The 12,459-nt window shown below is 38.4% G+C and overlaps 1 protein-coding gene across 35 annotated transcripts in view; it reads left to right on the top strand.

Moving 5' to 3' along the window:
- PTGFR (prostaglandin F receptor) overlaps nt 1-2,225 on the top strand; it is an 84,870-nt gene extending 82,645 nt beyond the window's left edge. For all 35 annotated transcript variants that reach the window (XM_021404865.1, XM_021404876.1, XM_021404866.1 and 32 more), the window contains one exon: nt 65-2,225. In XM_021404865.1, coding sequence (XP_021260540.1) covers nt 65-370 — 306 coding nt within the window. In that variant the 3' untranslated portion in view covers nt 371-2,225. The remainder of the gene's footprint in view (nt 1-64) is intronic.

Raw genomic sequence — 12,459 nt, 5'->3', positions numbered from 1 at the left:
ACTCATTTACATGCTCACTTGCTGTATTTTTTTGATGCATAATTTTAAAATGTTCAATTTTCAGGTTTCAATGGCCAGAATTGGGATAAATGCAAGTCATTCAAAGGAGAACTGTGAAACAATACTTTTCGCTCTCCGAATGGCAACATGGAATCAGATTTTAGATCCCTGGGTGTACATTCTTCTCCGGAAAGCCGTTCTTAAAAACCTGTACAAGATCACAAGGGGATGTTGTGGCATGCACATCATAAACTTACACATGTGGGAACTCAGCTCCATCAAGAATTCTTTAAAGGTTGCAGCAATATCTGAGTCACCACTAAGTTCCAAACAAATAAATCTACAGCCGCTCAGCTCGACAGGGCAATAAAATTAAGAACAGCATATGAAGAGATGATGGAAGCAATGCTCATAGACGGGCAATACTTTACAATGAATTCTAAGGCTCAGTGGTTTGGCATTTGTTTTAAATCATGAATGATTTTCTCTTGTTGCTTACCAGTTTGATATTGCTACTCCAGAAGATGCACTTGAATGTTTTAAGTCACGTTAGTGTACATCTCTGCCAAAACTGGCTGTAGAATGATAAAGCTCCCTAGATTACTCCTAGGTACTAAAATGAACAGGGTTCCAAATCCTTTACCTTAGCAGGATTCTTGAAAAAACATACAGGTGAGAAAATGTTCTCTAAGGTGTTTTTTAAATGGGGTAGCTGCATCTACCAGTGATACTCCCAAAGCCTTTGCAAAGACAATGCTTCATAGAAAAAAGTCCACCATCCTTTCCCTAAGGGGAAGGAAGCCTTTGCTTCTAGGCAATTCATTTTCCCATGGATGTATAAAGGATGTTCTGTTTGTGGCTAGCTTAGTAAATGATCTAGTTTGTTTGGTTCATTGACTTGAACTGTTGATTATTTACTGTTGCACGAATTTCTGGGAGAGCTGCAAATTTCATCAGCATATGTATCCCTTTCCAACCCCTGATACAACATCAGGTTCCCTGTGAGAACACAGTTAGAAGCAGATGAGCTCAGCTTGCTTACAGTTACATTTTAGACCTATTGGTGAGTTGTTAGTCTTTTCAGTAAATTTTATTGAAATTAACAGACATAAAGCTGTGGTTAGTCTGTATAAAAAGTAGGGATTATTTTTATTTATTTTTTCTATCCCCAACTGAAGAAAATTCCTTGAAGGGTTCCCCTACTATATAAACAGAAATGCTCATAAGGTACCTCTGCTCAAATTGTAAAAGGTCACACAGGTCTCATGTAAAACCATTGTGTAGAGAACTACAGAGAACTGCTCTGAGTGTGGTTGTTATTTGTGAAAGCAAACTGCATACTTGATGTTTGCAGGATCCATATCTTAAGTGCTGAGTACATGCAGTATATTTTAAGGTGTCTGAAGGTTTCAAGGACTTTATGCAGGAGGCCCTTAACCTCTATTGCTGCTAAAAGAAGCGTTGGCTTTTGTGACTGTACTTTGTTTAGAAGCAAAAATGAGAGTATCAGACTTTGTAACACAAGAATTATTTTAAGATAGAACTATTTTATTTTTACCTATTTAACTTCAAACAATAATGAGTGAATTGTTAGTACATTTGGACTAAGTAGTTAAAAATTGTTTCACCAAGAAGACAGTCTGAGAGACCAAAACTATTCACAAAGTACCAATTCACGTTGCTTGTGAGAACAGTTTGAGTTGGAAAATAATTTAAAAAAAAGTTAAAATATTTCAAATTTTTGTTTTAAAAAAGTTAGAAAATTAATGGGTTAAATAAGCTTGTAATGAAATGAAATGCTTTTTTTTCTGCGATTTATTTTGCCGATCACAGAAAATATAAAACATGTACGTATTTGATGGTGGTATAAGCTCAGTAGTGTTGCTTCTTGTGAGTTCCACTGAAATCTAGGAGCATTCAGTCAGTGCTCAATTTGGCCTTTTCATTTTGTAGAATGTGATGCCAGTGTATCTGTTGACATAACTTATTTGTTCTTGTTTTAGCAGCTGCAGAACAATGTTGGTCCGTAAATTGTTGAAGTGTTTGATCAGTGAATAAAGCTCATCAGTGTTCCATTTTGTTATGTGAGTAAATGTAGCTTGTGTAGTTCATACTGGTTGACTTGTAAAACAAGAAAAGTTTATATGTATATGTGATTTCTTATATTTTGTGAACTATTGCAACTATTGTAAATTGCAGAGCCTCATTAAAGTTATCAAACCGTGTCTTAAGAGTTACGATATTTTTGTATGACAGAAGGTAACCCAAGTTGCTAAAATAAGCCTTATTACAACCCCCTATTGAATTCAAACTGACCAGTGCCATTCACAACCATGACAGGAATGAGGAGGTAGTAAGGATGACAGTGAGGATGCAAATAGTAGGTCTTAATGTTCATAGCCCAGTGTAACCAGCGGTCTAAGGCAGACAAGGTCAAGTTCTGATGATCCATGCTTAGAAAATGTGAGTAGAAGTGTTTGTACTCAAATAGTTGCCAACATGTTACACAGATACTGATTAGTTTCACATGCACTGTGAGTTCTGAAAAAAATACTTTCGTTTTCCTGTTACTATTTTGTCTTGTCCATTGGCAGCTCAGGATGCAGCCACCCATGAGTCTGTTACCTCTGAAAGTGATTTGATTACCATTGTGTTTGGTCTCATAGGAGATGTGCTGTGTTGTATGACTAGCAAATTATATGTTTTATAGAATATAAGATTATAGAAAAAAAACAACAACAAAAACCAGGACACCTTCTGAGTAGGATCCAAGCATGCTCAGGCAGGAAGAACAGGGCAGGCTGTCTTGTGCTGTGCCGCTGAGCTCTGCACAGGCTGTGCTGCCTGCTCGCTGCTGGGCAGCAATTAGTGCCTCCAGAGCAGGCAGGGGCAGTCTGGTGGGTTGAAAGTGAATCTCGTTTCTGATTAATGACTGAGGAAATACTCAGGGTGGGAGAATGGGAGAATATTATAATCTAATAGGGAGCTTAAGAAAGGGCAGGCTGTATAATGAAGCAAGTTATCCTAAAACAAGGCCCCAGCCTAGTCTGAAACTGCTTGCTGAGGCAAAGAAGGCCTCAATAACAAGTTGCTCATCACTGGGATTAGCAAAGACCTGTGGTTTGTTAGCTGTATACAAAAACAGAAAACAAGGTTCAATGTTTTTTTTTTTAATCTGATTCCTGAGGCAAAGTATCCATCTTTCTATTACTTGTGTGGGTTTTTTTTCTTTTTTTTTTTTAATATTTGTATATAAACATTTTTATTTTCTTGTTACCTTAATCTGACACATTAGGAATGAGTTAATCTTAATACTTGCTAAGAACTCCTAAATGCTCACAGTGTAATGCTGTTACAAAAATGAAGGAAAGAGCGGCTGTTTTATAAGTAGTTGCATCCTGTTTTCTTGAGATAACAGTGAACCTACCACTTTGTGATATGGAATACATACAAGGAAAAAAAAAGTAATTACGAGTTCTAATACCCATTGTCTAAAAGATGATAAGAGTGTGTATCTCAGGTGGAAACTACTACATGTTAATACTATGTTGATTGATTTAGTAATAACATGAACTTTATTCTCATATAAATGAATTTTCAAAGGTGAGTTAGTCATCCATTATTAGTAGGTGCAAGAACATGGGAACTGGTGATGATGGCTGTTGGGTGTCTTATGGCTACTAGGCTCGGATGTTGGAGCTGAGTAAGCAATGAGACAAATGTCATATTTGGTTCTTTACGTGGAACAGCCACCATCATAGCGCAGTCTTACATGATTGCTTGCACATCCAGATGGATGCTTTGGAAGGAGGCAATTGTCTTTGCAAATACAACAGTTCACACTGTTAAGTAAGTGATCTCCTCTGAACTGAGATATTTGCCAGGCTGCTACTCTATCAGCTTCTTGGGCTTCTGGGGCACCTTAGGAGTGAGTTGGCTGAAATGTGGTATGGCCACATGCTGGCACCACTTCTTTTGTATGACTTTTGGCTTTGGCTACGCTGTGAGTTGAATGAACTTGTGAAAATGACAAAAAAAATTAATGCAGCAAAATAAGGAGTAGCTGTTTACAGACATAGTGTGTTGAATTGTTCTATGTTGCAGTGCCAGAAATAGAGCAGGGGAAAAGTGAAGGGTGCGTGGGGGGAATCCAGCAGCACAGGGAAAGGCTATGAGACCTCCACACAGGGCAGATGTTAATTTTACTCAACTGTTCTATGAAGCCATACCCTTGGCAGGAGATCAGGCTGATGAGCAGGACTTATATTTAATTATCATTGCAGGATTCTTCAATATAATTCACATATTCATTAACTGATCCTTTCTTCAGGCTTTTCCGAGCTTCCCTTCTTATTTAAACTAATTAGGTCAGGATTAATTTCTTCTTGTGGAGGCCAAAAAAGGAAATGATTGTTGGAGTCTTTTCACTATCATGTTTGCACTTTGCAAAAGGCTTATGTGGCAAGATTTTTTGGAGGAACTGGGGTAGTGAAGGAGGCATCAGGATTGGCCTCTGTGAGCAGAGCCCAGCAGGTACCCCATGAGCCAGCTCAGATTAGAGATGGCTCCAAAAAGGACCCACCACTAGCAAGAGCTGAGCCAGTGAGTGATGTTGGTTGCATTTCTGTGAGAGCAGATTTAAGAAAGGAAAGTAAGAGAGAAACAATGTGCAGACACTGAGGTCAGTGCAGAAGGAGGGCAGGAAGTGCTCCAGACGTGGAGCAGAAGTTCCCTGCAGCCCAGGTGAGGCCCATGGAGGAGCAGGCTGTTTCCTTCTGCTGCCATGGGCACCAAGCAGAGTAGATCTCCAAGTGCAGCCCATAGAAGAGCCCTCTGTACAGTGGTGGATGAGACCTGAAGGAGGCCACTGCCCATGTAGAGCCCCTGCAGGAACAGGCTCTGGGCCAGAGCTGCAGCCTGGGAGAGGAGCTCGTGATGGAGAAGGTCTGGGGGAGCTGCTGCCTGTGGAGACCTGTGCTGGAGCATGAAGGGTGGTTGCTGTGGTACTGACCTATGTTGGAGCAGTGCTTGGAGAGCCCCCACTCACCTGTAGGCAGAAGAGGATGGATGGGGAGATGATGTTTTCAGTTTGATTTTAGTTTCTCACTGCTCTAGACAGTAATCTGGTAATAAATCACATTAATCTCCCTTACGCTAGGAGTCTTTCCTGTGACAGTAATTGGTGCATGATTTCTGTGTCCTTATATCAACTCATACCGTATTTTATTCACCCTATCCTCTTGAGGAGCAAGAGAGAGAGAGCAGCATGTTAGCAGAGCCATCTACCACCACACCTTCCCTGGTAAGTAGTACCCATATTTTTTATCACTTTTTCTTCTCTTTAATAACGTCTAGTGAATTGAAATGATTTCTGGTCTGATCCTTAGTACAGCTTATGCTCCACTTTTATGCAGAGCATAAGCGTACGTTCGTGGCCCACACTTCTGTATTTAGGTAACTTAAATGCTATGGATAAATACAAACTAATACTAGCAGGCTTCCCTTTCAGAGATCTGAGCTTGAAAAATTTTTAGAGATTTCTATTTAGAAGAGATAGGTGCTACAGTTGACGAATATATCTATTTATGCCTGAGGGAAACCCAGGCACCTGACTGGAGAGCCTGAATATTTTGCAAAACTTAAAACATTAGGTCTTACTCAGTACAATCTATTCATAAGAAATGAGAAAACAAACAAGCATTAAAAACACACAAATACCAAGCATCTAGTCAATTACAATTGTTTTGCAGGCAGTCTGTCATAATAAATCATAGAGTCATAGAATCATAGAATGGCTTGGGATGGAAGGGTCCTCAAGGATCATCAAGCTCCAACCCCACTGTCACAGGCAGGGCTGCCAACCTCCGCATCTAATACTAGATCAGACTTCACAGGGCCCCAACCAACCTGGCCTTGAACACCTCCAGGGATGGGGCATCCATAACCTCTCTGGGCAGCCTGTTAAATCTGACCTTCCTGTGGGGAAAAAGTCTTCTGGTGGACATTTCAGCAGCTCCAGATGGTGAGATTTTGTGAAGATATCTATGTACCTCACTTCTTCCTTTTTTCACACTGTCTACTGTAAACAGTGTGATGTCTGAAGTGATAGAACAATGGTTAAATATTCAAATGCATTTTTTTTTAAATAGTGTATATAGCTATGGTAAGTTATAGAGTGTTATAGATACAATCAGGGTTTTCCTTCTTAGTAAAACTGCAATGGAGGCTTTTTTTTTTTTTAAAGAAAAATGTCCTGTGATCTCAGGAACATAAACATGTGTCTGTCTAGCTGTTTAATTTCAGCACCATGGTTGCAAAATAAATACTAGCTACAGAAGTTTGCAAAGATAATTCCATTTCTTTTTTTTTTTTTAATCTACTGCTAGTAGTAATTTGACAAATTAAAATACTTGAGGCTAAAATATGTTATCGGAAAAGCATCCCTACCAAATAGCTATAACTCCCACCAAATGTTTCTGGTTTTACTTTCTTCTGAAACCAGCATAAGAAAGATAGTTTAAGTTCCATTATCATCACCTACAAATTAATATAATTGTAATCTGAAAAAAAAATCATTGCATTACATGTTGCCGTAATATTTTTCCTTCAGATCCACTGAAGACAGCGGTGTAGAAGTGAGGGCTCCAACAGGAGAGCTATCATGCCAAAGCAGCTGGTATTCTATAGTGAAATTTTTGCATAATCATCTATACAAGTGATAAAGTCTAGATTCCATATCAAGGTTCAATTTTTTCTTTTTTATAATACCTAACAAACAGTGACTTGTAAATTTTAAGGTGCCTTAATTTTCAACCATTAAGTTCCCCAAGTGCCTGAAATACTACATTCTATCTGCTCCTTTTTCTGGTCTACTAGTAAGCAGTCATGAGGGGAGAACAAGGAAGGCAGAACTTTAATCCATGATTGTCTGAATCAATTCAACATCCACTTCCTAAGATGACAATTTGACATCCGGTATCTGTGTTGAAGATTTTCTGGTTTGCCAAAACCAATGTGACTGAGGCCAGAGCAAGGAAGGAGCATGGCTCTGCAATGCATGGCTGGAGTGCTCAACCCTCAACAGAAAACCGTGCTGAGTCCTAGGGTCCATTTATTGCTTAACTCGTGCCAAACAAGTCCATTGTTGAACAGGAGATCTTGATTTGACCTCCTTATTTGCTCCTTTTTCTCTCTGACATTCTTCCACTGCACCAGAGACCCTTGCTTGTTCCATCTTGGCTCTTACCAGTGGAGGACAAGAAATCTTTTGCCATGATGTTTAATTCCAGGGTACTGTACCATGAAGTTTCAAAAGTACGAAGTGTTTAAAAGCTTGATTTGCTCTGAATGGGGAGGTGGACAAGCTGACCACCAGGATCACTTCTAATTTAAACTATTTCATGTTTCTTGCACAGATTCTCAACTGTATGTCCCAAGTCAGGCTCATCATCGGTACAGCTTATTTTCTCATCTATGTATATGTCTGACGAAACAGGATTTTGAGTTGCTGGTCTTACTCTGTGAACAGGTTTTTTCCTTCTGACAAAAACGTTGGTGCACTGCATGAAGATCTTATATCCAAAGTTCTTCATAGTTATCCTCCTAACCTATAGCCTGCTGTGGGAGATCAGCAGGTATACCTTTTAAATGCAGTTTTAAATGATCCAAAGCCAATACCTTTTTTGATTGCATATCCAGGTTCTTAAAACATAACAGAAGCCACTAAAATCATTCATTTATTTTTTCCAGAAAATAAGGGGTATTTTTTCAGGGAAGATGATGGCAATACAGTTGTATTAAATACACAGTTTTATGTGTTATAAAGTACAGTAACTTCTTCAGATTTATTTCTCACAAATGTGCCCATGTTTTGTGTGCTTTTGTGAATATCTTTAATCAAGAGATAATTTCTACTGGTGTGTTATGGTCACTAGAATCATAAACCAGCAGACTAATAGTGCATGGAAAAGCGGCAGTACAAGCTTGGGGGAAAAAGCTGCAACTTGTCTTCTCACTGAGATCTTTATAAAATAATCCTCTGGCATTTCATTTAAAAAATCAGACGTGTCTAAATCTGAGAAGCTATAGATAGCACGTTACTATTGCAGAGATCCTCTGCCTCCACTTTTGCAGAAACATCATGCAAGGCCTCACGTTATGGAAATGGAAAGAGATCTTGGGCAATGAGAAAGAAAAAAAATGAAATAGCTTTTAAAGTAAAGTTATTTAGGTTAAAATAGAAATTCTAAAATAAACTACATAAAAGGAATTACTGCTTTAATTATCTTCTGCTGTTTGAAGTCTGCAAGATCAAAGCATTATAGTTGTTTTCTAGTGTGTGTAAGTAAGAGGTAATGACCAGAATAAAGCATAGTGATTTAGATTATTTAGACTTCAAAGCTGAATAAACTATTCTCATGTATGTATTTTATGTAAGAAATATTATTTCACAGAAATATTAGTCTTTGTGTATATCCTTTCAGTAATCTTCTCTTCCAAGAAACCATTAAGCCACTACAGTGACACACTGACATTCTTAGGCTGTATTGTTTTATTGGTTCAGTTTAACAGGAACAGTGAAGTGATTTTTAAAGTGTTTGTAATGCTTAATCCCACATTTTATTTGGAGTGCTAACTGCAATCTTGTTCCTCTCAAATTCAGTGGCAGAATTCATACTGTCTTTGATGGAAGTTTTCAGTACCAGAAAGTTCAGTAGAGCTACAGTAAATCATTCTGTGTTTGAAGAAATACTAATATATTCTTAAATGACTTCCTTCTACTAAGTAACTTGCAACTTGTCATAGGTAGATGTCAATAAATACCTCTCACTGGTTCATCTCACTTCCATATTTGGCTGATGTGTTTCTGCTCACATGAATATCTTGGGATATAGCTGATTTTCCAAGAAATAGTTGATATGCTCTCAGTGATCTGAAATTAATGCAAGAGATGATTTGCCAGTAAATGTAGGAGAAATAGATTTCTCACAGGAACTTCCGTAATCTTCAAGTATTTGTGTTTTCAAAGTAAGGAAAGTCAATTGTCAAGTGAAAGTTAGCATTATTCATATATAAAAATGTTGCTTTCCTTTTTAAGACACTTCAGATCATCAAGCAGAAACTAGATTTTTACTGTAATTAAGCAGTAATGATTCTTCTAGCTTGCATATCTTTTCGTTATTAAGAATTATCTGTGTCACTGTAACTAATTTAGAAGGATGCTATTTTGATGAAACAAACAAGAGCACTGAATATTGTGAGACTGACATCACAATGATGGAAAGTCACTTACTACATCAATATACTATGCGCTCGATACAGCTTGTGCTGCAAATAGTCTTGGTAGTGCTAGAATGTCAGTAGTTCGTCAGAAGGGACTAATCTTAGGGTGTTGCAGAAAAATAACATTCTGAGTCAAAGCATTTTTAAGGTTATACATAAGTTATGACTGTGGTTTGGTTTTTGTTTTTATTTATTTATTTATTTATTTATTTATTTTTCTCCAGAGAATATGTGTAATGCTCTGAAAGTGCTAAAGGTAACTGAACTGTGGTGGAAGGGACAGTGGCTCCTGTCAGTGCAGTAATTAGTGTTGTGCAGTCAAATATACTGCCACAGCTGGCTTAGATCATTTCACTTTCTCAGCTGTGAAAATGAGAAAAATAACTAATTTCAGAGTTATACAGTCAGTAGCAGGGACTAAAACTAATACATATGTGTCAGTGCAACCCATATTTTCCATAGAAATATAGAATTACAGCCATCTTGCTGTTACATTGAGCAGTGAAATGTAATAAAGCAGTAATTTCAGTGAGATCAATAGGAACAGCAGATGATATTAAAAATTATTATTTGCGTGCATTTTTTTATTTCCTTCCATAGGAGAAGCTTGGAGGATGTAAATAAAATCAAGAGTGATCTTAGACTGTAAGTATCTGAGAGATCTCAATGCTAGTGCTAAAGTCAGATCCTGGGTAAGTTAACAAGAAGTGAGGTCATGAACCATATGGAATAATACTAGATGATAAGACCAAGACATCATGACTTCATAAAAGGTAAAAATCTTGACTGTGATGTCATCTAGTACACTTAACTCTGGGGAAATATTACAAAGAGCAGATGGATAATGTTACAGTTATGGTCTTTTTGGATTTCAAAATGTCTTTTGGCAGAGTCCAGAACCACGGCCTGAATGGATGAGCCTGGTGCTTATCCCCATATCTTAATCCACATCTCCAAACAAGGAGAAAACTTGGCTAGAGATAAAATGTATAAAGTAGGCTAGATGATCATTGTCATCCACACACCAGCAGAATCCCAGCCACAAGAATCACCAGTCATGACTGTGCTCTCGCAGGGAGACAATGCAAAACAGCAGTGCTTCCCCATTTTCTTTATGCTGTAGATTGCTCTGGAGAGACCCAGATAAGTCCTGCTTGTCAGTGCTCCCTGTGTTCCTCTTGTGGACTCTGCTGTGGCCAGGATGTGATGCTCCAGGAGTGGCAGTGGCTGGGTCCGTGGAAGGTCTATAGAGGATGACACTGTCAAGCTAAGCAGCCATGCCATGCATGATGTGCTTTGTCCCCAGGGGGAGAAGAGCTCCTGGGCTGGATGGAGCAAATGAAAACCCTGCAAGCCTCCAGCATCAACAGATCAACTACACAATTTCTGAGGTAGGCAAAATCTCTTGTTTATACTCTGAAAGGTGGCTTTGAAGCAGAGGTGGTGCATTGTATATGAATTCTTCTAATTCTGAAAAAAAGAGACAAAATTCAGTGATGTAGTAATTTTCTTTTTTTTTTTTGTAATGAAACTTTTCACCTGAAACACAACTCTATGAGAATATACTACCCAGAGAGCAATTAAAATAGTGTATGCTTCTTGTGACCCTTATTGCTAAGTCAGATTGAGGCCACCTGAGAGCCATAACTAATTTTTCCCCTTGGCTCAGGTGTTATTGACTCTGAGCATTCAGAATAGGCAAATCTCTCAAACTAGCTTGTGTGGAAGGTAGCCACAGCTCTCAGAAGATCAGGAGTTCCTCATTTACTTGAAATGCTGGTATTTCCTGCCCTGGGCTACCTTAATACAATCAAACTGCAGTTTGGTCAGCAGTTTTGAATATAGCAGCACCCACTCTCATCAGTTATTTCACCTCCAGATCTTCATCATTTGCTGATAAATTGTAACCCTAAAGGTGTTTGAAGAAACTGTGGTATCATAGAATCATTGAGTCGGAAGGGACCCTTGAAGGCCAACTAGTCCAACTTCCCTGCAATGAATAGGACCACCTACAGCTCGATCAGGTGCTCAGAGCCAGGTCCAGCCTGACCTTGAGGGTCTCCAAGGATGGGGCATCCGCCACCTCTCCGGGCAACCTGTTCCTGTACGTCATCAGCTTTATTGCAAAAAACTTTCTTCCTATATCCAATCTAAATCTCTCCTCTTTTAGTTTAGTAAATCCCAAAGTAGTACATGTGCCTCCTCAAATTCATAGTTATTAAATTCAAATGGTGCCCACACTGAGAATGAATCAATTATTTCCATTCACGTGTAAAAATAGCTTAATCTGTAACTTTAGCCTATTTCATTGGAAATGTTTAGGAATACTAATGATTAGAGAGGAAAAGATACCCCTATTGTTTTAATCAGTACCCTTCTGTTTCCAAGAGCTTGTAATGTCTATTTTTCATCTTTTCTCTTGTCTTCCTGCCTCTTTCTTCCCCTTCCAGATTACTTCATATTTTCCTTGTTGGTGGTGGGGATTTACTGTAGAAATAACTAGATCTTACAGTGCTACAATTCTGGTATGCTTTCATATCACAGTTTCTTCCCCCAGCTGTCCGTCTCTGCTGCTTATACTTAGGATGACGAAATACTCATCTTCTCCGCTGTTGTGTATGTTAATCATTAGCAGCAAAATCAATGTCTAATGTATTTTATATACATATAATAATAAGTGATGCAAAAATACTGGATTTGGATTCTGTACAGAATACGCAAACAGAACTGCTGCCACACAAATGTATGTGCCAGAGGAGAGGGTATAATGGCATTACATGAAATACACTGTATTTTTAGTACAAAAAGTTCACAGTTGTGTGCTGTGTAAATCATTAAGGTTTGATACTGTCAGCTTTCTGAGAAGATTTCTAATTGGAAGGCACATACTGAACAGAATTAACTCTGCAGGGGGGACATGAGCAGCAGCTGCATCATCACTTGCCTCACTGGGAAGGTTTGCTTTCTCTTCGGCCAAGAGAATCAGATCAGCTTTTCTGCATCTTACCTGCATTCTCCACAAGGAACAGTAAAAACATTAGGGAAACTTAGGATTGTGCTATTGATTTAATGACTTTTACATGATAAGCTTGCTTTTTTTTTTTATTTTTCCTTTACAATATTAACAAACATTTCTTACTGCTTGCATAAAAAGTGAGAAATAAGAGTGGTCACCCT

The sequence above is a fragment of the Numida meleagris genome, chromosome 7 (genome assembly GCF_002078875.1).
Source record: "Numida meleagris isolate 19003 breed g44 Domestic line chromosome 7, NumMel1.0, whole genome shotgun sequence".
Classification (NCBI taxonomy): domain Eukaryota; kingdom Metazoa; phylum Chordata; class Aves; order Galliformes; family Numididae; genus Numida; species Numida meleagris.
This window is presented reverse-complemented; position numbering and strand designations above follow the sequence as displayed.